Raw genomic sequence first — 26900 nt, forward strand, 5'->3', positions numbered from 1 at the left:
TTAGCGTCTGAAGAAAAGTATAAAAACTCTGCACTCACCCTGTGTTTGGTGTATAACAGCCATAATCACATCAGAATTGGTATGCCTCTTCTCCCTCTCTCCACCTGTTTTTCTTCTGTGCGATCTTTCTTCATAAAGGGAGGAGCTCATGTGGCTCAGTTCCAAACTTGATGGCAATACCTGGAGGTTGCTCAACTGCTTCCTAGAATTATATTCTTCATTCATTGTTTGTTTGTTTTTTACATTCAGATTGCTGTTCTTTATCTGACTCTCTAGATTTGAGGATAGCTTTTTGTACCTTCTTCTGGGCCAACTGTTGATTTGAATGGATGTGCACACAGTACATGCTGATGTTTGATAAAAATGGAACAACAGTGAGTATGAATGTTTCTGTCAGCTACCAAGCATGACAACACTGCTCTGCATGCAGATGGGTTACATTTTCAGTATGGGTATGAATGAGCTAAATGTCAGCATTAGTCATCCAAGTTTACAGGCCTTAATTAAAATTTATGTTTGCATTGTGGTTTTCTCAAGAAAACTTTCACTGAAATGATTAAAAATCAAGAGTTTTAAAGGCACCACCACATGTGGCTGCAGTGTATATTATTGAAAACGGACAACAGAAATCAGTGTTTAGTGTTATATGTTGATATTTATGGTACCTGGGGCTGCAGGAGTGGCAGCTTGTAGGAAGAGAAACTTGATGATGATGACGACGTTGATGAAGATATCCATCGTAACCCAGTCAGGCCAGTCATAAGGAATCTGGTTTGGGAATCAGGAAGTGGCATCGCATCTAGTTTCCGAGACGACACATGTGCCTTCGCTATTGTCTGTTGTTTGCCATCGAATTTACATACCAGTACCACTGCCAATGAGTCCACCACACCCTGCTGCTCACTTCACACACACAGCTGCCCATGTGTCATTCACAAAGGCACCATTCAACATCGAAGTTAGAACAATGGACACTGCAGACTGATCAAACTTCCATACAGCTGTTAAGAAGTTCATTTACAGGTTCTGCTATACTAAGAACCTGCTATGCTATGCTTACAAACCATGCCTTTTTTTTCCCCTGTTTATTTATATAAAAACTCTCAAGTCTCTGACTTCTACTTTAAATATACAACCGCAGGTGTCTGCATTGGACATTTCTGTTCTCGAGTTAGTTGTCCCTCTATTACCACAGGGCTTTAGGGGACCGGTTTAGCCGGTTATGTGGGATTTCAGCAGAACAGGAATATCAAGGGAGAACTTGCCCAGGCCTCTCTGTTTCTGCTCCTCAAGGGGACGACCGCCCTGACCGGTTTTCTGGGGTGGAGAGATGAGATAGAGGCAGAGTGTGAAGAGGAGGAGGGTGTATGTGGGGCGTTCTCCTTCAACTCATTCTATTCTCATTCTTTTCTTTATCACACTTGGTCTCCCGCCGCCTGCATTTCACAACGTCCAGCTGCGGAAAAGAAGCGTTGGCTAAGGTAGAAGCGGCTGAGAGAGAGGCAGTCACCGGCTGTTTTGGTAAGTGGGAATTGATTTGGCTCTGAGTTGTTGCCTGAGGACGAGGATAGACTTGCTGACAGGTGAGCAGCTTTGGCAGGGATTGAGCCAACACAGAGAACAGGAAACAGTCATGACCTTACTTTGGGGGCAATTACACATTTACTTCACATTGTGTTACACAATGTATTCATTTACAACCCATAAATATGAATAAATACAAAGGCACAGAGTTCTTTCATAAGGACACCTCTAGGGTTTATTTGAGGAGTTCAGAGAAAAGATATGTATTTAGAAGCTTTGTGGTCTTGAATTAAAATGTCTCTGTAATCATTCAGAATTAGTTCAATCTAAGTATATTATCTTATTACACGCACAGTTAAAGGTAGCTTAGCAAGCAGAAACCCTGCCTGCTCTTATTTGTTTCGAACAGCATCAGCTGACATTGTGCGACAGCAGTGACTGAGGACTGAACCACAAAACTTCCTGTCTCTCACACACACACAGCTCACCTCTGGTTTTGAACAGAAAACGTCCTGTGCTGATGGGAGGTGTTTTTAATCCCTGTGTTAAAGCTGCAGTAGTGAAATGTGCCTCTAGTGTGCTCTTTATCTCTCTCTTAAGGTGTGTGCCATCTAGAACTACGTGTTTGCACATAACGTGCTAATGCTTCTGTCAACAGTCAGAAACGTGTGATGCAGTTAGCTCGTCAGAGCTAGTGGCCTGGAAATTCAGAGTAATTTCATAAATAATAATTTGTGTGTGTGTGTGTGTGTGTGTGTGTGTGTGTGTGTGTGTGTGTGTGTGTGTTTACATGCATGCGTAGGTGTGTGCATGTAGGGGTGTGTGTGTGTGTGTGTGTGTGTGTAAGAGTGAATAATGATCTACCGATAGCAGAGCAGGAACATAAAAGCAGACAGGTCTTTTCTTGCTCTGCTGAGGTGATGTGAACAGCCTGTTGCCTAACATATCCTGACACGTTGAGAGAGCCGAATCCACGCCGATCAAAATGCTAAATCACAGTATTTGTGCTGTTAGCGATCATGTCTATGCATCTGCATAAATATGCAAACTTGTATGATTCATGTTAAATCTCTTCACACTCACTGTGCCAGCAAACTGCAGTGAGGTAAATTGTGGTATGAAAACTGGGTTTGATAATAGGGTTTTTGTTAAGGTCCCAGGTCTAAGGCTAGGGTTTTTGTATTATTAAATGAATAAGCATAGGGAGAGCCGAATGTCTGCTGGACAACAGAGCCCTTTAAATGCATCAGTTTTACATCATCAGACAACTGAGGAAAGCAAACAAAATTTTTACATGGAACTGGAAGAACATACCAACAGACTCTTCATCAAATCAAGGATAACCAAACCGACATATTTGTTTTAGTTTTAATCCTTTAAGATCTTAGACTCAAGCTAAAGGTTTGATTTTTGTTTGTTTGTTTTTTAATGTAAATGGATTTTGATCTATGTCACTTGGCATGACTGCTTTCTTTGTTTCTTGGTTGCCAAGACTCAGGAGAACTCCTTTTTGAAAGAAAATGTCATATTTAAATAGCCGATGGAGTTTGAATTGGGGTCATTGCTAATGATGCCCTAGGCCTCAAGGAACTGTGCTATATTGGAAATAAAAAGATTATATGAAAATGTTGGGATATGCAGATTGATGGCAAAAGGAAATTTGTTTTTAAACTTAGTTTGCAAAATGTCAGCTTTGAATTCCCACAAAAATATCAGTAAACTTTTTTTGAAAGGACAGAAGAGAAAGCTACCTAGACAAGTATGTCTAGGTGTCTCTCTACTGTCCTTTCAAGTTTAAGTCTGACTTTTGTTTCAGCCAAAAGATGAGCATCTCATTTTGTCAGTTAATAGCTTTCATTCCATTTATGTGGTCAAAGGGGCAAATATTCTATAAGAAGATGTGTACATTTACCTAACCCTAACCCTATGATAGACAGGTTAGTGGTGACCTGAGGGATATACTACAAAGTAAATTTACATAGTCAGGCTTTCTTATCTGACTTTCATAACATGACTTGACAAAACCTAAAACTCTAGTCAGAGGTAACGGGTATTGCAGTCATAGTTGTCGGTTTCACTGTTCAGCTTTTTGCTTCAGGCACTGTCACATCAAAAAGAGCTTCTGCACAACATGATCCCTATAAGTGCTGCCTACGCCAATCAGATGGTAATTAAATGATGATAAAAAGAAGAAAATAATAGTTAATTGCAACACTTTGACAAATAAGAAAGTAATGTTGCAGCGATGTGTTAATCTTGGGATTTAGAGCACAGAGCAATAAAAAACTGTAAACTTTTTCACGCTGCATATTTATTTCCAATGTGGTTGTTGTACATTAGACCTCTGCAACTTTAAAATCATTTATATATTTTCTGCATCACCAACAGACTGCATACAAATTCCTGTATGCAGCTGTAACATTACAGCTGAGCTTCATTTACCTAATTTTTATCAGGTACGGCTTATCAAGTTGCATTTTTAAAAAGTGCTCCTACAGCAGGGAATCTATAACTAAATCAAACTTCAGACATGCTGCACAAAAAAAGAATTAATTAAAACATGGCAGTTCCAGACAATTTTAAACTGAAACTTAGAACATAACCAGCTTTTGACCAGTTTATGCGTTCAGCATTAGAAACCAGGGTGATTTAGCCAGGTAAAAAAGGAACCAGCTTTGATGATACAGAAAACTTGACTTTAGCCCAGCAAATCTCATCTCAGTAATCTTGTTTTGTAATAGTCTGATTTTAAGAAGTTAAGCCCATTTCCACCTACTTGGCTCAGCTCGACTTGGTTTTTAAAGTGGTGGCACCCGGTACAAGGTACTTTTTGAGTACCTATTCAGCTCCAAATAGTCTGAGACCATCCGAAAAAGTCCCATCCACAGACTGCATGCCACCAATTTGCAGTGACTTCACTCAATGAGTCATGAGAGCGATTCCTTCACAAAAATCAAGGCCGCCATTTTTAAGCAAGGAAATGAGGGAAATAGCCATACAAAAAACAACGTTCATACTCTGATTAATGCATCAGAGAGCAACTTGGGGTTAGTATCTTCCCCAAGTACACTTGGCATGCAGACTGGGGGAGCCAAGAATTGAACCACTAACATTTCGATCAGTAGTGCTCCCGATCTACAGCCACCATAGCCACGCACTAAAGCATACACAAACTGCTTTGTTATGTTTCATACTGTTAATAGGATCATCATGTACAAAAATCAATACTACGTTATATTAAAGAAGACATAAAATGGGTAACTGAGATCACAATTTAATTTAATACATAATCGACATCTGTTTTTGTACTAAAGACATCGATTCTTGCTGGCCATTAAAAAAATGCTCTTCAAACACAGAGGCTATGACCCACCACCCGAGTAACTTTTCTTGGTCAGTTTTTTTTTTTTTTCAGATTAATTCCTTACAACCTTTTACAATGACCTCCCTATCATGTTTTATAAAAAGCTAAATATCTAGCTACGCTAACTTTTGTAACCTATCACAAAACTATAACCACAGATAACCAGTGCTAACATCTAATAATTCACATACTGTTCATAATATTAAGTGAATATGTAAGGTAAGAAATCTCTGAGTTCATGTGTTGGGGAAATTACTTGGTAGTTTTATAAACTACGAAATTCTTCACACAAAAGTTAATTTACAGCTACTCCAGAGAAGTCTAGTATGGTTAGTTAATGCTACTAATGCTAAAATTAGTTTGCACTATGAAAATTTAAATGAAATGAAGCCATGGGGCAGAGTTGTTGAAGCTATGTTAGGAAAATTGGTGACAATCAGTGAGCAGCAATATGGCAGAAAGAGTTTTGTGGGGTCTATGATATTTGCAGATGGCATTGTGATCTGTGGTGAGAGCAGAGTCTGGAGAGGTGTTGACTTGCAATAGAAGCGCAGCAGTGAGAGTGAAAGGGAACGTTTATAAGACACTGCTGAGTCCTGCTCTGATGTATGGTTTAGAGACGCTGGCACTGACAAAAGAAAAATAGGAAGCAGAGATGGATGCAGCAGACTTGAAGGTTTTTTAAGGTTTTCATGTGGTAGTAACCAGGATGGACAGCACTAGAAACGAGTATATCAGAGGGACAGCTCAGGCTGAATGGCTTCATATACGAGTTTATTCATTAAGTGTCCAAGCCCACCTATGTTTGATCCACTCATAGAAAGCACCACTAACACTGGATACCAGCAGCTAACTGTGGAAAAGCAGTGCTTACCAAGAGAAAGTACTAAACAACAAATATCAGTATCACTGTCACTGAACAGAAGTGAGCTTCAGTGACTCCTTTCACAAAGTTTTACAGCTTCCTGAAGACTAAATAGATGTGGACACATACTGACAGCTAAGGTAAACAGTGGACTGACAGCATACACTTACTACAGATAAACCCTCAAAGGCCAAGTGTATATATTACCATGTGCCTTCACAATAGTCATGATAAAAGAAAAAGGGTATGGCTCTGATTAAAGGAGGGTCAAATACACCACCCCAAAACTGTTATAGTGTGAGTAGTGTCACACTATGTCAAAGTATGTCACACTAGGGTCACACTATAGCGTGAGTAGTTGTAGTAGTAGTAGTTGTTACTAAAAACACATACTGCAGAACTAAATCCCATGCCTCGCAGGACCGGTTGAACTAGTTTTAATCAGACCTGAAATAAATAAGAATTTGCTCCCACATGTGAATAACAACAAAGCGTCCTATGCTCAGTTTTCAGTTCTCACATGCACAGAAAGCCCTCCGGCTATAACGCCTGTGCACTTCAACTGACTTGTTTTGCTGTTTTCCCAAGTTTTAGTTAAAAACATTCGATTTAGAATGTGTTATGTTATTCATAAAAAATAGCTAAAATTAACAACTCTAACTAACTAAAATCTTGCATGTTCTGTTGTGCAAAGGTGATTGCTGTAGAAATGGAGTGTTTCAATGACCTCCTCCACAAACTGAAGGAGGTCCACGAGCGAGAAATAGAAGGTAAGTGGAAAAAATAAATAAATGATTGCAATGGGTATCCAAGAGTTCCATAAGATAATTCCAACACATATGGTCCTTAAAAGGTCTTTTATATTTTTTTCTTCAAGGATGGCAGGTGAAAGTTCAAGAGCTGTCCAACAAGAAAGGCTGGTGAGTCATTATGATATGGGCAATCACATTTAGACAGTGCTGAAAAGATGTATAAAAAGGTTCATCCAGAGTAGGCCTCAAGTCTTTGTTGACTAGACGGGTAGGTAATCAGACAGGTAGGCATGCTGGTCCTACGCCCCCCGCAAACATCACATTTCACTAACTTGGAAGGAAGCTCATGTTGCAACAAGTTATTCTGTGAGATAATGACTCACAAAATATTTGCTTAATTTCTGTGGAAAAGTAAGTAAAGAGAACTTTTTGATAATTTTGTGAAATTAGCTTTTAAAAAAACAAAATATTCATATATGTATTTTTTTATGCAGTGTATTTGTTTATTTTTGTGATTTTTCAAAAGTATGGCTGATTGTGTGGTGATATATTCAAAAATGTGACTTTTATTCTTTTTTCCCCCCTTAAAAAGCTCTATCTACTTGTCTTGAGACATTTTAATATATAAATATATAATGTTCATACATACATTTTTGTTAAGGCTGGCAGGTCAGACTCAGGCACACACTGAGTTCTTTATTTTTCAACACCACGTGCAATATATATACAAGGTGGGGGGAATAGTTCCAGGGGTCCATGGGTAGACAGGGAAAAAGGTGTTCCACTCGCTTCATTCCTCTCACTCTGCTTTCTGCTCACTCACTGTGCTCCTGAGATCCTCTCCACTCTGTACTGACACATTTTGCCAGACTGTCACACTCACGTTCAGGCATCCAGGGAAACAGGGGTTACAGGCCGGTTCCAGGGAATCTATGTATAAGAGACGGGATAAATCATTACCAAGAAGAAACTGCGAAACTCGGAGATTCTACAAATCCGGGGATTATACTGACATGTTAAACAATAGTTCAGCGACAGGACACTCTGTACCACTGCCTTAAGTAGTGGCTGGGAAACATGATGATGAGCCACAGGTGAGGGATTTGTTGCAGGTGCGTGGGCCAAAGGCAGGAGCCCAGAGTGAGCTCCACCCAGGTGCAGATAAGAGAGGGAGAGAAAGATAGAGCGAGAGAAAAATCAAAACAAAAACACATGTAACCTTGCGGGGCCAGCCGGGTAGACACAGGGACCATGATAGTACCCCCCCTCAACGGGAACCTCCAGGCTCCCACCAGGCTTACCTGGGTGCTGGCGATGAAACTCCCGGAGCATATCCTTATCCAGGATAGCTGACCGAGACACCCAGGAATGTTCCTCTAGCCTTCCTAATCGGTACTGAAAACCCCTCCTCCGGGGTCTGGAGCCCATGATATGAGTGATACAGTACGCTGGCTGGCCATCCTCAAACCTAGTTGGTTATGGCACCAATCTGGAATGGTCCGATGTGAGCTTTCTTGACTCTGCTTGTACAGGTACATAGCGTTTGGATAGCCATACCTTCTGGCCAACTGCATATTCCGGAGCGGGGGGTCTGGCGGCTGTCAGGGAGAGTTTTGTTTCGCTCTTTAGTCCAGAGAGCGAAACCAAGCCACCTGGGAGCAGGACGGCCCAAGTGGCTTGCCACGCGCAGCGGCACCGGCACCGGCACCGGCGGAGGTTATGCTGCACAGAGGTGACCCTGTGCTCCTATTTCCGAGAACAGGGGGAGGTTGGAACCCCAGGAATGCTTCAAAGGGCGACATCCCTGTGGCAGATGGGAGGCTATTGTGTTCATACAAGAGCCACGCCAGTTGTTCACTCTAGGCGGCTTGGTTTTGAGAAACGGCGATAGAGCAGCCTCCAGTTCTTGATTGGTCCACTCTGTCTGCTCTGGGGGTGACAACCAGAAGATAGACTGACCTTTGCACCCAGGGTGGAGCAGAACTCCCTCCATACCCGAGAGTTAAATTGGGGTCCTCGGGCTGAGACGATGTCCTCTGGAATGCCATGGAGCTGAACACGTGTGTGGTGAGCAGCTGAACCATTTCTATGGCTGTGGAGAGCTTTGGGAGGGCGACAAAGTGGGCAGCTTTGGAAAACCAGTCGATTATTGTCAGAATAGTGGTGTTACCTGCGGAGGGTGGCAGCCCAGTGATGAAATCGAGAGAGATGTGGGACCACGGTCGGCCAGGCTTGGGAAGAGGCTGAAGTAATCCGGACGGAGACTGCTTGGAAAGTTTGTTTTGAGCACAGGTGGTGCAGGCGGTCACATATTCCCTGGTGTCCTTTGCCAGTGAGGGCTACCAGAAGTAGCGCTGGACCCCAGGGTGGCAGGTAAAACGTGCTGTGTGGGCCAGAGCCAGGGTCGGGGTTAGTTTCCTGTGCCTCCCACATAATTGACTCGATCTCCTAAGTTACTGCTCCAACCGAGCAAGAGGCGGCTTCAGGATCAGGGATCAGATCCTGCGGAGGCATCCAGTTTCACGTTCCACGAGCCAGATCTGTAAGTGATTAGTGAAAAATTAAAGCGGGTACAGAACAGTGCCCACCTGGCCTGTCGAGAGTTAAACCTTTTGGTACTCCATGTTCTTGTGGTTAGTTCAAACGCTAAATGGCTGTGCAGTGCCTTCAAGCCAATGTCTCCATTCCTCCAGGGCGAGCTTAATGGCAAGAAACTCCCCATCTCTGATGTCATAATTGCTTGCTGGGGAGAGACGATGAGAGTAAAAATCACATGGGTGGAGCTTACCGTTTCTCCATTGTAACAGTCTTATGCATCCACCTAGTTCATGACTTGAGGACTGAGATCTGGCTGTCGTACAATGGGAGCCATGGCAAACCACTCCTTGAGATGGGAGAAGGCTTTTCGAACAGGCTGAACCCACTGAAAGGAAACTTTGGGAGAAGTATACTAGAATCTAGTAGAGCGATTTTGCTAGAGTCCCTTATAAACCAGCAATAAAAATTGGCAAACCAGAGAAAAAACGCTGGAGCTGTCGGCAGTTAGTGGATTCGGGCCATTCAAGCACAGCTTGTATCTTTACTGGGTGAGGATTCAGGTTCCCCTGCTCAATAATATACCCCAGAAAGGCCACCAAGTCCACATGAAATTCACACTTCTCCCCCTTCACATATAGCCTACTTTCCAGTAGGCGTTGGAGGAATTGCCTCACATGGATTTCTTATTTTCTTATATCTACATTAGGTTACTTAATAAAAAGAGTTTGTAAATATAAATTCACATCAACATTAAAAAAAAATTATACAACAATTTTGTAATGTTCAACATTACATTTCTGAAGCTGTAAATAGTAACATTAAACAAAAGTAAAGACAATGACTCGTTTAATAAAAGGAAACAGAAATCATTAATATTTGTGGATTTTAGCTCACAATTAGCACAGTTGACAAAACTGTATGTCTTCCAACAAAGGCTTTCAAATAATGATCATGTTGGATGTAGTGCACATGTGGAATATTTAATAGAATTCAAATATATTTTTTGAGCCAGTCAGTGAAAATACAACACACTATTAATGTTAAATCAGTACTCTATCAACACATGGTGCAACACAAAACAACACTATATTAAACTACGTTATTACATGACGACAAATATTAACAAGCAACAATTATGTTTCTGCAGTTTCTTTGCATTAAAGCACACAGACGTTAAATTTAAAGAAAACAAGAAATGTTTCCATGTGGCTGGTAAGCTGCTGAGAGTACTAGTTAGCTAAAACATAAGTTGAAAGGTCCACACTGCAAAATGTTATAGATAACAAAAACATAACACTGGCATCAATGCATTGACTGCTTGGGGGTATAACCCAGCCATAACTAACATATGCAACATTATAGCACTAATTTTATTGAATTAGATTTTTCATGTGGTGAACCTGAACAATCCTGCTAGCTTGGTAAACATCTCCTGATCTTTCACTAATATGACCGGTATTGAAATAGTTTATTACTTTGCTCCATTCTGCTCCTTATTCTCATTTGAAGTTAAGCCATCATAGTTTACCTCTATTTCTTCTTCCAATGTTCTTTCAATGCATACTGATGTTTAAGTCATTGAAAATCATAACATGACACTGTATAAGATGGATTTCCTCCAGTATTCTAGATAGGTGCAGCAATCATTTTATTCCAGAATGTGCAAAATAATTTCTGTCACTATGTATGTGACTGTACTTTATGTACTTTTCTGTGAAGCATTTTTGTTATTTTCTTGCACAATTGCTAAATATGCAGCATCACAAAATAAATTCAGAATCATGAAAAACTCAAGGCCCTGCCTAACACTTTCCACTTTATTTATTTATTTATTTATTTATTTATTTATTTATTTATTTATTTGTTTATTTTGCCTGTCCCGTTTGGTTCTTTTGCCATCAGAATTATTGTCTAAAGGCAAAGAAAGATGCCCAACGGATTTACTTTACCAAATGGACCATCCCAGCCTTGCTGTATTGGTCTATTTGATTCACCTTTGCTCTTATTGTTTTGTTTTGTTTTATTTTCACTTGCTGCACACAGGACAGACATAACTGGGGGAAAGAAAGGGGAGAAAGAAAGAGGGAAAGAAAAACAGCGGGGAAGAGAAACGGTGATAAAGGGCAAAAAACAATAACCAACAAAATAAACAGACAAAAAATACATTTATCAATCACCTGGATCACCTGTTGAGAAAGAAAAAAGAGAAAACAAGCAAAAAAAAAAAACAGAGCAATATAATAAACAACATCATCGCAATGATCTATGTGAATATAACAGTAAATACTAAATATTGAATATTATTGTGCAGCACGTAGGATCGACAGCGCACAGTGTGCTTTGAGGTAGGAGCCAAAAAGGGTGTGGTTTGTGTCTGTGAGCACCTGTGTGTACACCTGTGAGCATGAGCGCGCTTGTATTTGAAAGTTTCCGTCATGTAATGAAACAGCAAATTGTATTGATATGACTGCAGTATTTAAAAAGACAGCTGCTTAGTTTTAATTGTGAGCATCATTATTGATCAATTAGCCCAGTGGTCCCCCCCACATTCTCCAACCACACACACCCATATTTAAACTGCAATAAATTACAGATAGCAATAAAATAAGCTATTAACTCTTTTACGCTATGTCCACACCTACACAGGTATTTTTGAAAACGCACGTAACACACATAACCAGCGTTTCGAATCACTGAAAACTGATTATTTTTTTTTTAAACTCCTGCCAGGTTGGAGATTTTCAAAAATTCCTTTTTTGCGTTTACGTGTGGACAATGAATACGAAGTTCGTCACGCAATGTCAAAGGTGTGTGCTTTTTTCACATCAGCTGTGCTCCACATTATTGTTTACATGAGATGAATTTCTAGAACGGCGGATATACAAAATACTGTTACTGTTAATTCTACTCTCTGCAGTTTTTACACGCTTACATATACACACTCAGTTACTGTCCCTTCATTTAGAAAGACAGAGGCGTCATGGTGTAATTAGTTTATGTGTAGCTGTTTTTTTTCCTGTGTAATAATATTCAAGATTGCTATCAATACATTTTCCCAAAAAAAGCCTCTCTGTGGAAAAACTGGGTTCAGAAATATAAACAACTGTGGGATACTGTTTGTCCGTGATTTGGAGAGCCCAACCTGTGCTCCTGACGCAGGGGAAACCAATTCTGCTGGGGATCCCTACCTTGGCACTTGTGCAGGTGAAGCCAAAGGCAAGATATGCTTCATCATATTTTCTAGTCTTTGGCTTGGAAGGAAGTTGGTTTGGAAACATATTTGCAACCCCCCCAGGCAATGGCTCTGCCCACTAAGGGACGTGCCCCCCACTTTGGGGACCTTTAGCCAATCTAATGGCAATTTTGGTCTGCATCATTTATAAAAAACAGCAGTTTCAAAAAAAAAAAAACATAACCATGTGGTGGCACTTACACTAGATGATAAAGGATCGAATTTCATCACAATGTCTTTCTTCTTTGGTGGTATCGTGAACCAGTCACTCTGTAATGTTTCCCCATGGCACATCCATGTTTCTGCCTATAGTACTACTCACCCTTGAATGTCAAATATTTAGAATGAAGATACAGACCTCTCTTATGAACTACCTACACTGCTTCAGTGAGTGGAACACAAGTAAAGAGAGATGTAACATAATGAAAGACCATTGTTTCATCCACCTCCATAATAACCTATGATGCATATACGACTTACATTTATAACATAACTACCTTTCTCTTGGAAAGAGGAACATTATGTAGGCTGGTACGGAAATACAACCTTGCGATAATATTTAAACTATGAGGAAATACAATCTTTCTGAAACACATTTTTTTAGTATTGAAGCCTAACCACCTTGTGTTCTTTTGCGTCAATAGTGACACAAAAAGAATGGAAGAACTTTTTACCAGAAACCAACAGATGAAAGAACAACACAGATTACTCACCGAAAACATTAAGGTTCTGGAAAACAGGTATCAATGTTACATTGCATTTGTCTTTTCTTGTATAAAACACTAGAAATAAAGTGGTTTGTTCACTAACAAAAAAGTGATCTAATGTTTATGGTAATTTCTTTTTATTGGAAAGAGATCGCATATAACATAATATTAGCATCAAAATTCAACAGGTACTTATTAATTACCTGTAAGTTATAGAAAATTGTTCTCTCTAGTTTTTGTGTAAATTGATTAATATAGACTGATTAATACAGAAAGGCAACATGCTGGATGTAGACTCATGACCATTTTGCTATGAAGCTGCAGTCCTAACCAGCACTCCACAGGGGTGCCTTCTGCTGGCTTACTTCCATAATCCAAAGACATGCTTGAGGTTAGGTTAACTGGCAATTCAAAAACCAACTAACCCAACTAATGACTAATTACAGCTGTTTTTAGTTTTGTCAAAGAAAAAAAACTCATTTCAATTGTTGCATAATGTGAGCTACTGTCACATCAGTCTGGTTATTAGGTGTGCTACTAAGTGACCTCTTCTCTCCTGCGCAGGCTTAGGGCTGGGCTGTGTGACAGATGTACGGTCACTCAAGAGGTAGCCAAGAGAAGACAACAGGAATTTGAAGCTTCCCAGATTCAGAGTCTCCAGCACATCTCTCTACTTGGTATTCTGCCTTCTTACTCAATAATCCATCTCTCCATCTTGCATCTCTACGAAACTCTTTTACAGTGAATTTCCTGTCTGTTCTTTAACCTTTGACACCATTAATGTTTCCCCAGTTTATTTTCTACTAAAAATGCCATTTAAGGACAATTCTATTGATGTGTACTCTGATCATGTCGTTTGCTTGTGTTGCAGCTGGAGAGATGAACAACCTGAAAAAAGAGAACAAGAAGCTTAAAGATGAAAACAGAAACTTAAAAGCAGCACTTGAGTGAGTAGATGCTATTTAACGGTATAGTTGTTCTAATCTTTAATTTAAAAATAATGCTGATACATCTTATATTAGTATTTTCTGTTTATGAGGAACATTGTTTTAGGCATATTTGTATTTTTTGATGCATGACAAAATTTAAAACCTTCGTCATTCTGTGCCTGTGTGTGTGTTTGTGTAGCAAAGGTCACAGTGACCACTCTTCCAATAGTAGCACCACCACAGAGGTCAAGCCCAACTCTTCCCCTGCCCTTTCACCCTCATCTGGAATCCTGTCCCTTGTCAATACAACAACCAGCAGGCCAAGCAACAAGCCAGCAGATGGCAACATTTCAGTAAAGCCTGATGTTGAACTGAAAACTGAAGGTAAAAATGAACAATAGTGATGATTATATTCTGTCACCTTACTTAATAAATTCATTCAGTTTCTGGCTTTGATCAAACAGAAACCGAAGGCAGACAGTTAAGAGGAATCAACCGAAGCCAGTTTGTAAGTTTGTTTTTTCATATTTTTATCATACATTCGTTTTGAATAATAATCAATTTCAGTATTCAATTGCTAGTTGCACTATTCTATTAAGCAAAACGATTCAGATCACAACTTGTAGCACCAAGTGTAAATAATCCAAATTTGCAGATAGGTATGAAAGAATAAGATGTAAGATCTAAAATAATATTAAAGTGAAGAGAACAAATGGGAAACAATTACCACCAGAAAAATATGTATGCTTATTTTCCATCATCTTAAGGGACAGTGATGCCATTTGAATTACATGAGAGAAGCGTGTGGCACAACCTAAAACTTGTTGTGTTTTTCTACAGAATTTAATCATATTTGAGCTCAAAAGAAGCAAAATGTATTTCTGCTACAATCAAGACACATATGTTTAAGTTGTTTTTTGTACAATTTACACTGTTAGTGACAACAACTTACCCAGTAACCAGAGATGGAACATTAGCTCTAAGACGTCTTAAAAAGCTTTCAAGTGTTATTATTGTATCTATGACTCTATGCATACATGATAGATAAATAAGAGATGTAGAACTGCCAAACATCCCTCATCTTACCATTGACCAACCATGAATGGGTTATAATCAGAATTAGAATCAGAATACTTTATCGATCCCTAGGGGAAATTCTTTTTCGTTACAGTGCTCCATTATAAACAGCCATTAACAAAGACAGACAATACACTAACTAAGAATAGCACAATATATACAGGCATATATATACATAAAGGTCACTTATTAATAAATAGCTGAAAAAGGAAGAACATGTGCAAAAAGGGTGTAGCTGTTGCCATAAACAGTGTGTTAAGTGGATATGTTGTACAGGGAGATGGCCACAGGCAGGAATGATTTCCTGTGTCGTTCAGTGGTGCTTTTCAGTCTCTCACTGAATGTATAACACCCTACAAGAAGATGTATTGTTCACCTTAATTATTTTTTCATTAAGATGAATGCTTAAATTTGTCATTATTTATATTTATATTGGTAATTAGTTTTTTTCCTCTGCACCAGTTAACATCAACATTTTTCTCAAGGCTTTTATATTACAAATTAAAACCCCTACAATACTAAAGAGCACTTGGCAGTAGTGGGGAGGAAGAACCCCCTTTTAATGAAAAGAGACATTCACCAGACACTTGGGCAGCCATCTGCTCTGACTGAGTGAGGGGGAAGATCAGCTATGTTTCTTTTTATCCATCAGTATTAGTCTGTTTTCAGTGGATTTTCAAATCATTTGAGCTACAGATGTTGATAGAGCCACATGTCAAAAATGTGTTGCTTTCACATCACCATCATTATACTGTATGAAGGAACTTGTAAAACTGTGTTGTACCTAAACCCTCTATGTGGAGTTTTTCTTAAGCTTAGCTAACATTTTAGTTACAGGTTCCAAAGGACATTTTGGCAATAGGCTGGTTATTATGATAATATAAGGTTGTACTTGGTGACACAGCTCAGTAATGAAAAAGCAAATACAGAAAAGTCCATTAGTCCATTTTCACACTAACAATGACACTTTAAATAAGAAGCTGCCTATACACATGTGCACTGCTTCTTTACAACACTCCTTCATTGAGTCTCATATCATAGATTTATGATTGTTCCCTTTCTTTCTGGAAGTTCACATTGCCTTTTTACCTGCAACTTGTACAAGCTTAGCACATGAAATACTATGAATCAGACTGATTACATTATATTTTCTGGTCTCCTCTGTAAAGCATTATCATGAAAATTGAGCCAAAATGTTGCTTTAGGTAGTGCACACAGTAAGCTAAAGACTGAAAATAGTGAAATCCTAGCTCTCCTCAACCTTAAATATTAACATATTTTGTCTTATTCTATTTATTCTGTGATGGGTACAAAGACAGCTACCTAGGTAGCTTAGTTTATTTTCTTTCTTTTTTTTTCTTTATGCTAAGCTAACTAGCTACAGATTTTGTATTTACAAATTAGATAAACCAAAAATGTTTGAGGATAATTCAAATTGTTCTCTGAACTGACAAAACATTGGTTAATGTAATATGGTGAATTCTTTTGCTGCATGCCCTTCTCTGCTCAAACAGGATGCTCTTCCATTGTCGGCCCTCACATTGCCGTCATGGAAGAAAGAACACTTTGTGACTCGTGCTGGGGAGAAGAGGTAAGACATAGGAAATCACGAAATGGGCTAATCTGCCACTGTATGAGGATATGTATTGTGAGTAACAGCAGATTCATCAAATTAGTGATTATGTGCTCCAAAGTCAGTACTTTTTTCTACATATAGAGTCTGAATATTACACTTTCCCACATTTCTGCACCAGTATTAATCCATAAAGGTTAAGGAGAACACAAAACTTACAGTTTGCATGCTTTACTTGCCAAAAATGAACAACTACATCACCTTTCAGACATTCCCTCATTCACTCCACTACAATTTTGTTCTTGTATTGAGTCATTATGCCAACATCTGTATGGGGTAATTTAAGCTGAATTTATTTTCCTTTCTTATTTTAATAACAAGAGTCTTGCTGCTGTTTTATAAGGTTTATTCTACTTTGCAATAGAACCTCCCCCCTCCCAACCTCCCACCACTGCCTTATCTGACACTTTCAACCAATCCAACAAATAATCTTTCCACTTCTGCTTAAGATTCTGGACTTTAGTTGTCCAAGATTTGGGCCTCTTTAGTTTTCCTGGCCTAGTGATAGCCTGAGCAAACATCTTCCCTCAGATAGCACATTTGGGCTTGGGACAGTATACTTGTGCTCCCAGTCGGGGCTATTGATGTGTCACACAAACCTAATTCTTACCATCTGAGAACTGTGAAAATGAAGTTGGGTTTCATTTTACAGGCGCTCCTTAACACATTAGTTATTTTATTTATGATGTGCACCTGTTGCAACATGTTATGGCCTCATAGCCTCATACACCAAACCATTTAGGAACCACTGTCCTCATCCAACCATTCCTCCATTTTTACAGTAATTACAGCTATAACAAGGCAATGCTCTAATCATTACTGAAGAAAAATAAGTACTGCATCACATTACCAATTAAACCTTAACTGCCAAAAGATTTTCCTACAGACTTTCTTTCTCATACCTTAGAATTCAAAATGTTGAAGGACTCGACTAGTGTTCCTCCATGCCTACTAATTCTCTGCTCAGGAGATCTTCTGTCCCAGCTGCTGGAGATGTGCGACCTGGCAGACATGTTGTCCATGCTCCTGTCGCCCGACATCCTCAAGCAATCAACAGCAACTCTGCTTCTCTTCGCTGGTCTCTATCTGAATCATCTGATTGGATTACTGCCGGCACCAACACAGTAGTGCAAACTTCACCCAATCCACACTCACAACATTTTCACAGCTTGAACCCAATGAGGCAACAGGCCAGCCCCAGAAGGCAGGTTTTTAGTCCTCCGTTTCCTAAGCAGAGCAGCATTCAGCCCCCTGCCAGAGAGCCAACTGTGGTTTTCCGATTGACAAATCTGCCAGATTATGTGGAGATTCAAACAAAGCCCACAGAGAAAACAGAGAAAAAGGAAAACCTGCTACCCAAGGTTGAGAGGGTGTCTGGAGAAGGGTTAAAAGAGTTAAATGATGGGCCTTTGGACTTATCTGATCGGGGGAAGTCCATATCCAGTCAAGTACCAAAAAGTGATTCATCCTCAGCCTTACAAGATGGAACAAGAGTTCAAAAGAGCCCTGAATTGGAAGTAAACACAAATTCTTCTGCAGACATAGCAGAATCATCATCTTCACCTATTGTCATTCCTTCATCATCGTGTGCAACGACAGAAGAGCAAGCACCTGACAAGGATCCTAACCACAAGGTAATTTAAGGTCTACTTCTTACAACAAAATTAGAAGAGGCTGAAGTAAAGAGGGAATTAAATTCATGGTGTGGGGATGTTCTACCTGCAGGTAGTCAGAGAGCAGGATCAGAAAGAGGAGGTGAATGGAAAGACAGATGAAAGCAAGGGGAAGAAGGTGCCTATCCTCACTCTATCATTACGGCCAGGTAAAGTGGGATGTGTCTGTGATTTTTCCTGAAATTCAGTCAAATATTGCTTTTAAACCAAGGTTACTAAAAATTGACAATGCACAAGGGAATAGTTTTTATTATGTTTTTGTAGCAGTAGTGGTGTTGGAGACTCTGAACCCAGCTCTACAAAAGCAAGATTCCTTATCATCAAATGGCAAGGTAATTCGCCCAAACAAAACAGAGAACGTGAAGGTTTTGTTAGCACATTAACTCATTTTGTATTACAATTTTTATTGAAAAAATACAACAACAACCAAAAACAGCTGACTTTAGTTTATATACACTTCTTTCTTTTGTGAACAATTGTGCATCCTCTGCATGTCTGTATTAACAGACATCTTCAGCAACAGATGAGCCAGAAACCAGCTCTGATGAGCAGGACGAGGAAGCCAGCCGGTCAGGACAAGAAAGCAATCAGGGCTCCAAAAGGAAAAGGGCATCTGTGGAGACAGACGCAGACAGAGATTTCAACACAGACAGCAGTAATCACCTGTTTATTTTCAGATATTTTTTCCTTTCTTCAGTTTTGTTATCTCTGTCTTGAGTGTGGGCTTTAAACAGATTTCTTTTTTCTTTTTCTTTTTTTACCTCATGAGGTCTACATACATTTCGACTTCTGTGTCCCTCGCCCCAATTCTAACCCTACATTTCAGAGAAAAAGTACTTTTGATAATGAAAAGACATTTGATAATTAGGAAAAAATGGGAGAGTAACGTCAAAAAGAACTAAAATGACAGGTTTAAGTTTAGGTCATCATCAATGTAGTTCTTTCGGCCTTTTTTACACCATATCTTTGGCTTGGCAATTTATATTAAATAAATTGACAGAATTAATTTTTTTTTATTATTGTTGCTGTTGTTTGTCATTGTTTACATTTTGCATTTCTAAATATTTTTAGAGTTTTATGTCTGTCAGCCTATGCATAAGTTTTGTATCTGCTGCCTTACACCATACAGACGTACATACATTTTGCATGTTCTCTCAGTACCTGTGTGGGTTGTTTTCCATAGTCCACATCTTTGAACTATGGGAGGAAGTTTTAATTGATACATCAATTAAAGGTTTAATTAGTTATTCTAAATTGGCCATGGTTGGATGCATGGATGGAAAAACTTCTCAACAACTGTCACCTTTATGTCTTAATTTTCCTGAATCTATTTACAAACACACACAGCAACAAATAACCAAACAACAATAAAAAGACAATGTGGATAGTAAATTGTATCACCTTCAGTATAAGGCTCCATACTAATCACTACGCCATATTTTTTTTCTTTTTTACAAAAGTTTCTTAGAAATAGCTCTCCAGAGATCTAACAGGGATGTTTCACTAGAGTACACTTTGGTCAGATGTCCTGCTGTCTAAGGGATTGCAGAGCATTTATGTCTCTTTTTTTCTGGTATTTTAGCTCTGTAGTTCTGAAAAGTCAATACTGAATTGACAGTTCAGTTTTCTAAAATCTAAATCAAATCTGACGCAGTGTCTGTGAAAAAAGCAGGGAAGGCTGTTTCCCTAGAGGCACCATTTAATGTGAGTTAAACTATACACATTCGGATTCAAGCGCAAGTTAACCAGTTACCGAGTGTGCCGATGCGTCATCATACCTGAAAAATTAGGAATAAAGCCAAACCACAAATGTTATGAAAACTGTCACAAAGAAAAAGAGACACTACTACGGCATAGAGTGGGAAACTTTATACTTTGGTCAGCTTGGTACAAAGCGATGGTCCAAGAGTTGGTCTTTAGAATTGTGCAGACATACTCAGACAAATAAGGTAGTAGTGGCTGAAATAAGTGTTTACTGCACTATGCAGCCTGTTTAATCAAAAAGATCAACAGACTGTGGTAGTAAGCTACCATTTTATCACTTTCCAGAGAGTACAACTTCTGCTTTTTTGCTTAAGCTTAACCCTATGTTTCAAACAAAAAATGTAATTTTTTTGTAAAAAACATAGAAAAAGTACTTTTCTGAAAATAATGTAGATAGTTTTTAATCCATGTGTCACGGTACTAGGTCGTGTGACCCAGTGTTTGAGTTTTATGTATTTTTGTATTCATTTTGGTAAATGGACTGGTTCTTATATAGCGCTTTTCTACTCTTCTGAGCACTCAAAGCGCTTTACACAACTTGTGCATTCACCCATTCACACCCATTCGCACAAGCACATTTCTCTAGGTGCTTTCTAGATAACATTCACACACATTCATACTCCGATGGATGCATCGGAGAGCAATTTGGGGTTAGTATCTTGCCCAAGGATATTTGGCATGCAGACTAGGGGAAGCCAGGAATCAAACCACCAACCTTCCGATCAGTAGATGACCTGCTCTACCACCTGAGCTACAGCCACCCCAATTTTCAATCTAGTTAATTTCTAGGTTGCTGTTCAGACCTTATTTCTTAGTTATTTCTGTCATCTCCCCTTGTACCCAGTCTTCCTGGTTCCTCCATCTATGTTTCATATCTATGTGGTTATGTTAAGTTCATGTCATGTTTTATCTCCATGTCTATGTCTCAGTGTTTCCTGTTTTATTTTGTAAGAGTCTGGTGTTCTTTGTTCATTGTAGTTAGTGTTACTCTCCCCTGTATTGTCATTATGTTTCATTCGAGTCAGCTGTGTTCTCATGTGTCTCCACTTCCCCTGATCACCTCATGTGTGTATTTAAGTCCTCTGTTTTCTGAATGTCGTGGTCAGGTCGTCTGTTATCGCCACCATTGTCTTAGTCATTGTCATAGAACTTAATAGTATTTGTTTCTTAGTGTTTTTTAGTTTGTTTAGGGTTCCATGTTTAACTCCTGCTATCATCCAAATAAAGGATCGCTTACTCCTCGTCCACATCTGCGTTTAGGTCCTGTTTCAAAAAACACACCGGCGCACCCCGCCGTGACACCATGTCAGTTAGAATGATTACTTTCTTTGTCTCTCGCCCTGTTGGAGTATGGCATAAATACAACCAGTTGTTTCACATTCATGTCTCAATTGCACTTGTGTCTGACAAACAGATTTTTTCCAACATATCCAGATTGTTTTTTTGATGATTTAGGATCTGATCTCTCTTTAAGTTAAAAACCTATTACCTTCTCATAAACTACTACTTTCTGTTGAGTTCTAATTCTATTATTTGTCGTTAAAAAAAGCACTCTGAAATGCTTTCTGTTTTTGTTCCCCACAGACAACCATCGGGAGAGGAAGCTCAAAATCACAATGAGATCAGAGGAAAAGCCCTAGATAAAGAGGATGTCACACTGACTTGGTAATTTTGCAAGAACTCTTCATTAACCATTTCAGAGTAAAAAGCACAACAAGCCAGTACAGGTATAATTTACAGAGGGGAGAAACTGAGTGCAGCCATCATCAGCCAATCTGATTCTGAGTCTAGCCGGATAGTTTTTGATTTAGCTCTGGTTCTCCACATATTGCTAAACTGCTAAACTCTCTGTTACTTTCACAGACAGCTTTCTGTGTGGTAGGAAGCACATTGTGGGTATAGATCTTCATTTCCTTAGAACAGCTCTCTGCTGTGGCTAAATATTAAACTGATAAGAATGGCAAATCAAAACTGTATTTTCAGTGCAGTTGTGAGCCGTAAAATGAATATTTTACTTGCTAAATTCTAACAAAAACTCCAGATTGCTACAGTAACAGAATCTACACCATTGGGTTATTATTATCTGCAGTAAGCAACTGTTTTCATCCAAGTAGTCATGTGATCCAGTTGTCAAAGACTATTTGGTAATGGGCTTCTGCTAATTAAACTGAATTTTTCTGCCAAAATTTTTTTGTTTTGTTTTTATCAGCTGTAAATTAAAGTTTTTGTCCACTTGGGGGCAGCAGCTGCCCCTAAGGAACATAGACATTGTGAACATCCAGCAGACACAGTAAAACTTCTGTCAAAGGGAATTCATTCCATCAGTTTCCAGAGAGTGGGGTTTAACTAAGCATGACACAAAGGCCCTGACTGACAGTGAGGATGCAGCAGTATGCCAACTTCCATAGGACACTGGCTAATGTTAAGATTGGGTCAAGCAAGCTAAAGTGGCACCTGGTACCAAACATCCTTTCTGACAGAAGGTGTGCTTTTCAAAAGAGCTACACACTGTAGCAGTCTTTTGTATTTGCAACTTTCTCACCCAAACTCCGCCATTTTCTGCCGCGTTATATTTTTGATATCCTTGTGGTCATAACTAGTTCAGGTTTTTTAGGCCATGTTCCCTTCTTAGAGCAGTGGGCTGTAAAGCTCTACAACTTCCCTTTTCACCAGCTGTTATATATGAAGTTTAATGTTTAGCTAAGTATTATATAAGTGGCTGTTGGTTTTGGTTAGTAAACCACAAAGGTTTCATTTTCATCAGGGCATTAAGTCTAAAATGATGAAAAAGATTTGTGCAGAAAGAATAAATACAAATAATACAAACATGTGACATTCTTTATCAGAATAAGTCTTTTCCACATGTCACCATGCAGCTATAATCTTCATATCTGCTGTGGTCTGAGTGGAAATTTTAATGTAAGCACAGGGTATATCACAGCTATTAACAACTGGGTGGAAAACTGTCCAGCCTGACAGTCAGGCTTAGAAAGTCACCTATTTTCAAACATTTTCTAACACCTACCAACCTATTTTCACAGTGCCAAAACACCCTCCTGTATAACAAGCTAAAGAGACTAAAATCTGCAGAATTCTCTTTTGTTCCTCATCTTCGAGCGAAACGAAACACGGTCTGCGCTGCTAATGCTTAAAGAACTTCATTCTAAATGTCCTGGCATGCCCGTCACTGCTTGGCTAAAAAAAAAAAAACACGTAAATCCTCTTACGTGGCTAACTTAGAAGAATATAAGAAAGAAAGTCCGAAGAGTAAAAGAAGTTCCTCTTCCTCTTTTCTCATTTTCAGACAGCACATATTTTGCAAGTATGAACTTTCCACTAACAGCTGTGACAACAACCTTTGCTTAGCTGGGTGATAGATGGGAAGTGTTAAAAGCAGAGAGACAGCTAAAGAAACTCTTGTGATAAAGCACTGTGAAGCTACTGAGTCCATTTTGTATCGATATAAAAATGGATGGACTGGCAGAGTCAACTAATCTCAAATCTACTTATTTTTCCTTCATTTCATTTTTTAGATGTCCCTGTGTATGAACCCAGATCTGCAGTCCTAATGCTGTCATATTGATTTCTCCTGTTTCTGTTATGCGTGTCTGATGCCATTATAGTCCATTAAGTATGGCATTTTATCAATGGTCAGTGGTCTTTCCCTGCCATTTGCATCTCTCGGTTAAAAAAATGTGATTGACTATCCTACTGTAAGTGTACTGCTATGTTCTGACTTTTAAGCTGTCAAGCTAGATGATGTGCTGTTGAGAGTATTTTTTTTACAATACTACACTGTTAGAAACCTTTTAATGAATGTACTGTTACTGATGTTGAAATAAATTTCCATTCTTAAATGTTGGTCCGGTTTGATTAATTATATTTTAGCACCATAATAAATTTAGTAATCACCTGCCACACACACAGGACAGAAAGTCCTCTGCAAATAACAGGAAATAGAATATGAAATAGAAGTCAAATAGAGCATCACATCTAATATTTGGTTTTCTTAGGGACATTATGCAAAAGGGCTGTGCTCCATTGATCGACCTCATTGATGAACCTTAACTTACTGTCAGATAGTAGTTATGGTATCATGTAAACCCATCAAAACAAGAAAGAAGTGCAATACAGCTGATCATTTCAAGACTGCTCAAGAAATTTTAGATTTGTTCTAGCTGCTCAGGCGAAACTGGTTTAATGGTCACATTTCCCCAACAGGAAGTGACGGATGGAAATTTACCCTATTTCAGTGTGAGATTATGCTTCCCTTTTCTTTTTGGCAGTAACCCTCATTTTAATGTGAACTGAGACATTGTCTCCCCACAAGGATCATAACTGGAGATATTTTAAGACCAGAAACAAACATTAAATGCTGAAGTTTTAGTTTCACTGCTCAGGCTAATTCTGGTTTCAACACAGAAACATCATTTGAACAAGAGAGCCCAGGAGCTAACTACTAATTAAAAAAAAAACAAGTTCCAAATAAAAATAAAGTTCCAATTAAAGAATAACTATTTAGCATAGGAAAGTCCTACATTAAAAATAGATACTTAGTGTAAAGAACCTGAGACCCACATCAAGGGGCTGTAGTACAAAACGAATTCAAGATACCCAAAATATGTTTTGATTTTCTGGCTTCACTAATCTTAACCTTGACTAATGAATAATGAATAATGTATAACACATTAACACACACTTTTGGAAGCACAACCCCAACACTGTCTGACAGAGTCACAACAGATTAGTCGTTCCTTAGCCTGTGAGCTTCCTAGTTCAAAGCCCTGACTGCACTCCATGAGTTGAGCTTGGGTCCTCTACCAGAGGCCTGGGAGCTTGAGGGTCCTGCGCAGCATCTTTGCTGTTCCTAGGACTGCGCTCTTCTGGACAGAGATCTCCAATGTTGTTCCTGAGATCTGCTGGAGCCACTCGCCTAGCTTGGGAGTCACTGCACCATTACCACCGGGGCCACTGTTACCTTCACCCTCGACATCTTCTCTTCTCTGAGCCCTTGGAACTTCTGCAGCTTCTTCTGTTTCTTCTTCCTGATGTTGCTGTCATTCTGCAACACTACATCTATCACGACAGCTGTCTTCTTCTGCTTGTCTACAACTACCATGTCCGTTTGGTTAGCCACCGCTATTCTGTATTTCTATATCTCGAAGTCCCACAGAATTTTAGCTCGGTCATTCTCGACCACCCTAGAAGGTGTCGGCCATTTTGACTTCAGGACTTCCAGGCCATATTCAGTACAGATGTTCCTGTCTACTATGCCGGCCACTTGGTTATGGCGTTCCATGTATGCCCTGCCCGCCAGCATCTTGCGCCCTGCTGTTATGTGCTGGAATGTCTCAGGGGCATCTTTATGCAGCCCACACCTGGGGTCTTGTCTGGTGTGATAGAGCTCAACCTCTATGGATCTTGTTCTCAAAGCTTGTTCTTGTGCTGCCATGATTAGTGCCTCTGTGCTGTCTTTCAGTCCAGCTTTGTCCAGCCACTGGTAGGATTTCTGGATGTCAGCCACTTTCACTGAGCATGCGGTCGCCCATGTCCAGCACCCTGAGGGGGTACGCTAAGCAGAAAGAAGGAGGCCGGGGACTAGTGAGTGTCAGTACCATGGTCCAGGATGAGACAACGAACATCCACAAGTACATCAAGAAGATGGCCACAACCGATGGCATGCCCAGGAACTTCCTGGTCTTGATGTCAGTGGCTTCTATCTCCTCCTTTGGCCAGCTTATTATCCCAGCAGAGTACCTGATCATGGGCTGGGCGTAGGTGTTGATAGCCAAGATGTTGTTCTTACCATTCAGCTGACTCCTCGGGACTTGCCTGACCCTTTGCAGGTACTTGCAGCTTTCCTAGCGGCCTCTTCATGGTTCCCATTTGCCTGTGGGATCCCCAGGTACTTGTAGCAGTCCTCTGTGTCTGCAATGTTGCCTTCTGGTAGTTCGATTCTCTCAGTTCTGACTGACTACCTTCCCTCTCTTTGTTATCATCCGACTACACTTCTCCAGTCTGAATGACAGTCGTTGCTGTATATCCAGGTTGTGTGGATCAGTGAAATGATATGTCATTCACTCATGGCATATCTCTCTCTCTCTCTCTCTCTCTCACTTTCTCTCTCTCTCTCTCTCTCTCTCTCTCTCTCTCTCTCTCTCTCTCTCTGTATATATATATATATATATATATATATATATATATATATATATACATATATATATATATATATAGATAGATAGATAGATAGATAGATTCATGCAAACCTGATTCTCCTGAAATTCTTTGTTCACAACCATCAGGTGTCAAGTTATGACATATAAAGCCTGCATCCAGGTCCAAACTACACTGTGTTAAGGTCATTAAGGTTGTCTTTTTCATGTGTGTTAATGCTTTGTATCTTGTTCTATTTAATCTGAACAAGGTACTAAAATACTCAATGATCACAATTGGCCTGTCTGGGTTTTTGATCTGAATAATTACAATAGACATGAATAATTACACCTGTATGTAATTATACCTGACGTAATTACATTTGAATAGGTCAGAAAAGAATCACTCTGAGGCTAAGAAAGATTTGAATGGGTGAATTAAGCTGAGGATCAAGAATTTTCAACAGCGACTAAACAGCAGTATATTAATAATGACTAACCTCATGCTGGGGATGGATCACCTCAAATTATCTCTTGATTTCATATTTTTTTTCCTGCCATCCAGTTGCATTTGTCTCTGCCCATTGGGAACTCTCATGCTGACTTTTATTGTGGGGCTAAAAGTTCAGCTTCACTGTGCTAATGTGTTTATATTATCCTAACCACAGCTCTGTATCTAGCCACCACATA

At 39.4% G+C, this 26900-nt stretch overlaps 1 protein-coding gene and 1 pseudogene across 4 annotated transcripts; one reads left to right on the forward strand and one right to left on the reverse strand.

Moving 5' to 3' along the window:
* Nucleotides 1–1405: 1405 nt before the first annotated feature.
* Nucleotides 1406–23915, forward strand: rbbp8nl (RBBP8 N-terminal like). 4 transcript variants are annotated; one of them, XM_035913518.2, is made up of 16 exons: nt 1422–1521; nt 6448–6523; nt 6631–6673; nt 11774–11850; nt 12920–13015; nt 13547–13659; nt 13854–13929; nt 14111–14295; nt 14376–14419; nt 16503–16579; nt 17589–18255; nt 18347–18443; nt 18559–18626; nt 18802–18949; nt 21643–21723; nt 23100–23915. In XM_035913518.2, exons 3-15 carry the CDS (start codon nt 6632–6634, stop codon nt 21696–21698), a joined length of 1746 nt encoding a protein of 581 aa, XP_035769411.2. In that variant the 5' UTR covers nt 1422–1521; nt 6448–6523; nt 6631; the 3' UTR covers nt 21699–21723; nt 23100–23915. The 4 variants fall into 4 exon arrangements, with proteins under 4 accessions (XP_006804093.2, XP_035769411.2, XP_035769412.2 ...); XM_035913519.2 differs by having other exon boundaries at nt 23592–23915; XM_035913520.2 differs by having other exon boundaries at nt 18562–18626.
* Nucleotides 23916–24459: 544 nt separating this feature from the next.
* On the reverse strand, nt 24460–25739 carry LOC148096949 (uncharacterized; annotated as a pseudogene).
* Between the last annotated feature and the right edge of the window lie 1161 nt (nt 25740–26900).

Source organism: Neolamprologus brichardi, chromosome 20 (assembly GCF_056152115.1).
Source record: "Neolamprologus brichardi isolate AB-2024 chromosome 20, ASM5615211v1, whole genome shotgun sequence".
NCBI classification, from domain to species: Eukaryota; Metazoa; Chordata; class Actinopteri; order Cichliformes; family Cichlidae; genus Neolamprologus; species Neolamprologus brichardi.

What these genes read in the sequence shown, in the direction of transcription:
- rbbp8nl (XM_035913518.2), top strand. Translation starts at nt 6,632, where the DNA reads ATGGCAGGTGAAAGTTCAAGAGCTGTCCAACAAGAAAGGCTG. An exon ending in ACTCGTGCTGGGGAGAAGAG is followed by an intron (nt 16,580 to 17,588) that starts GTAAGACATAGG and finishes TTCTCTGCTCAG; the next exon opens with GAGATCTTCTGTCCCAGCTG. An exon ending in AGATTTCAACACAGACAGCA is followed by an intron (nt 18,950 to 21,642) that starts GTAATCACCTGT and finishes TGTTCCCCACAG; the next exon opens with ACAACCATCGGGAGAGGAAG.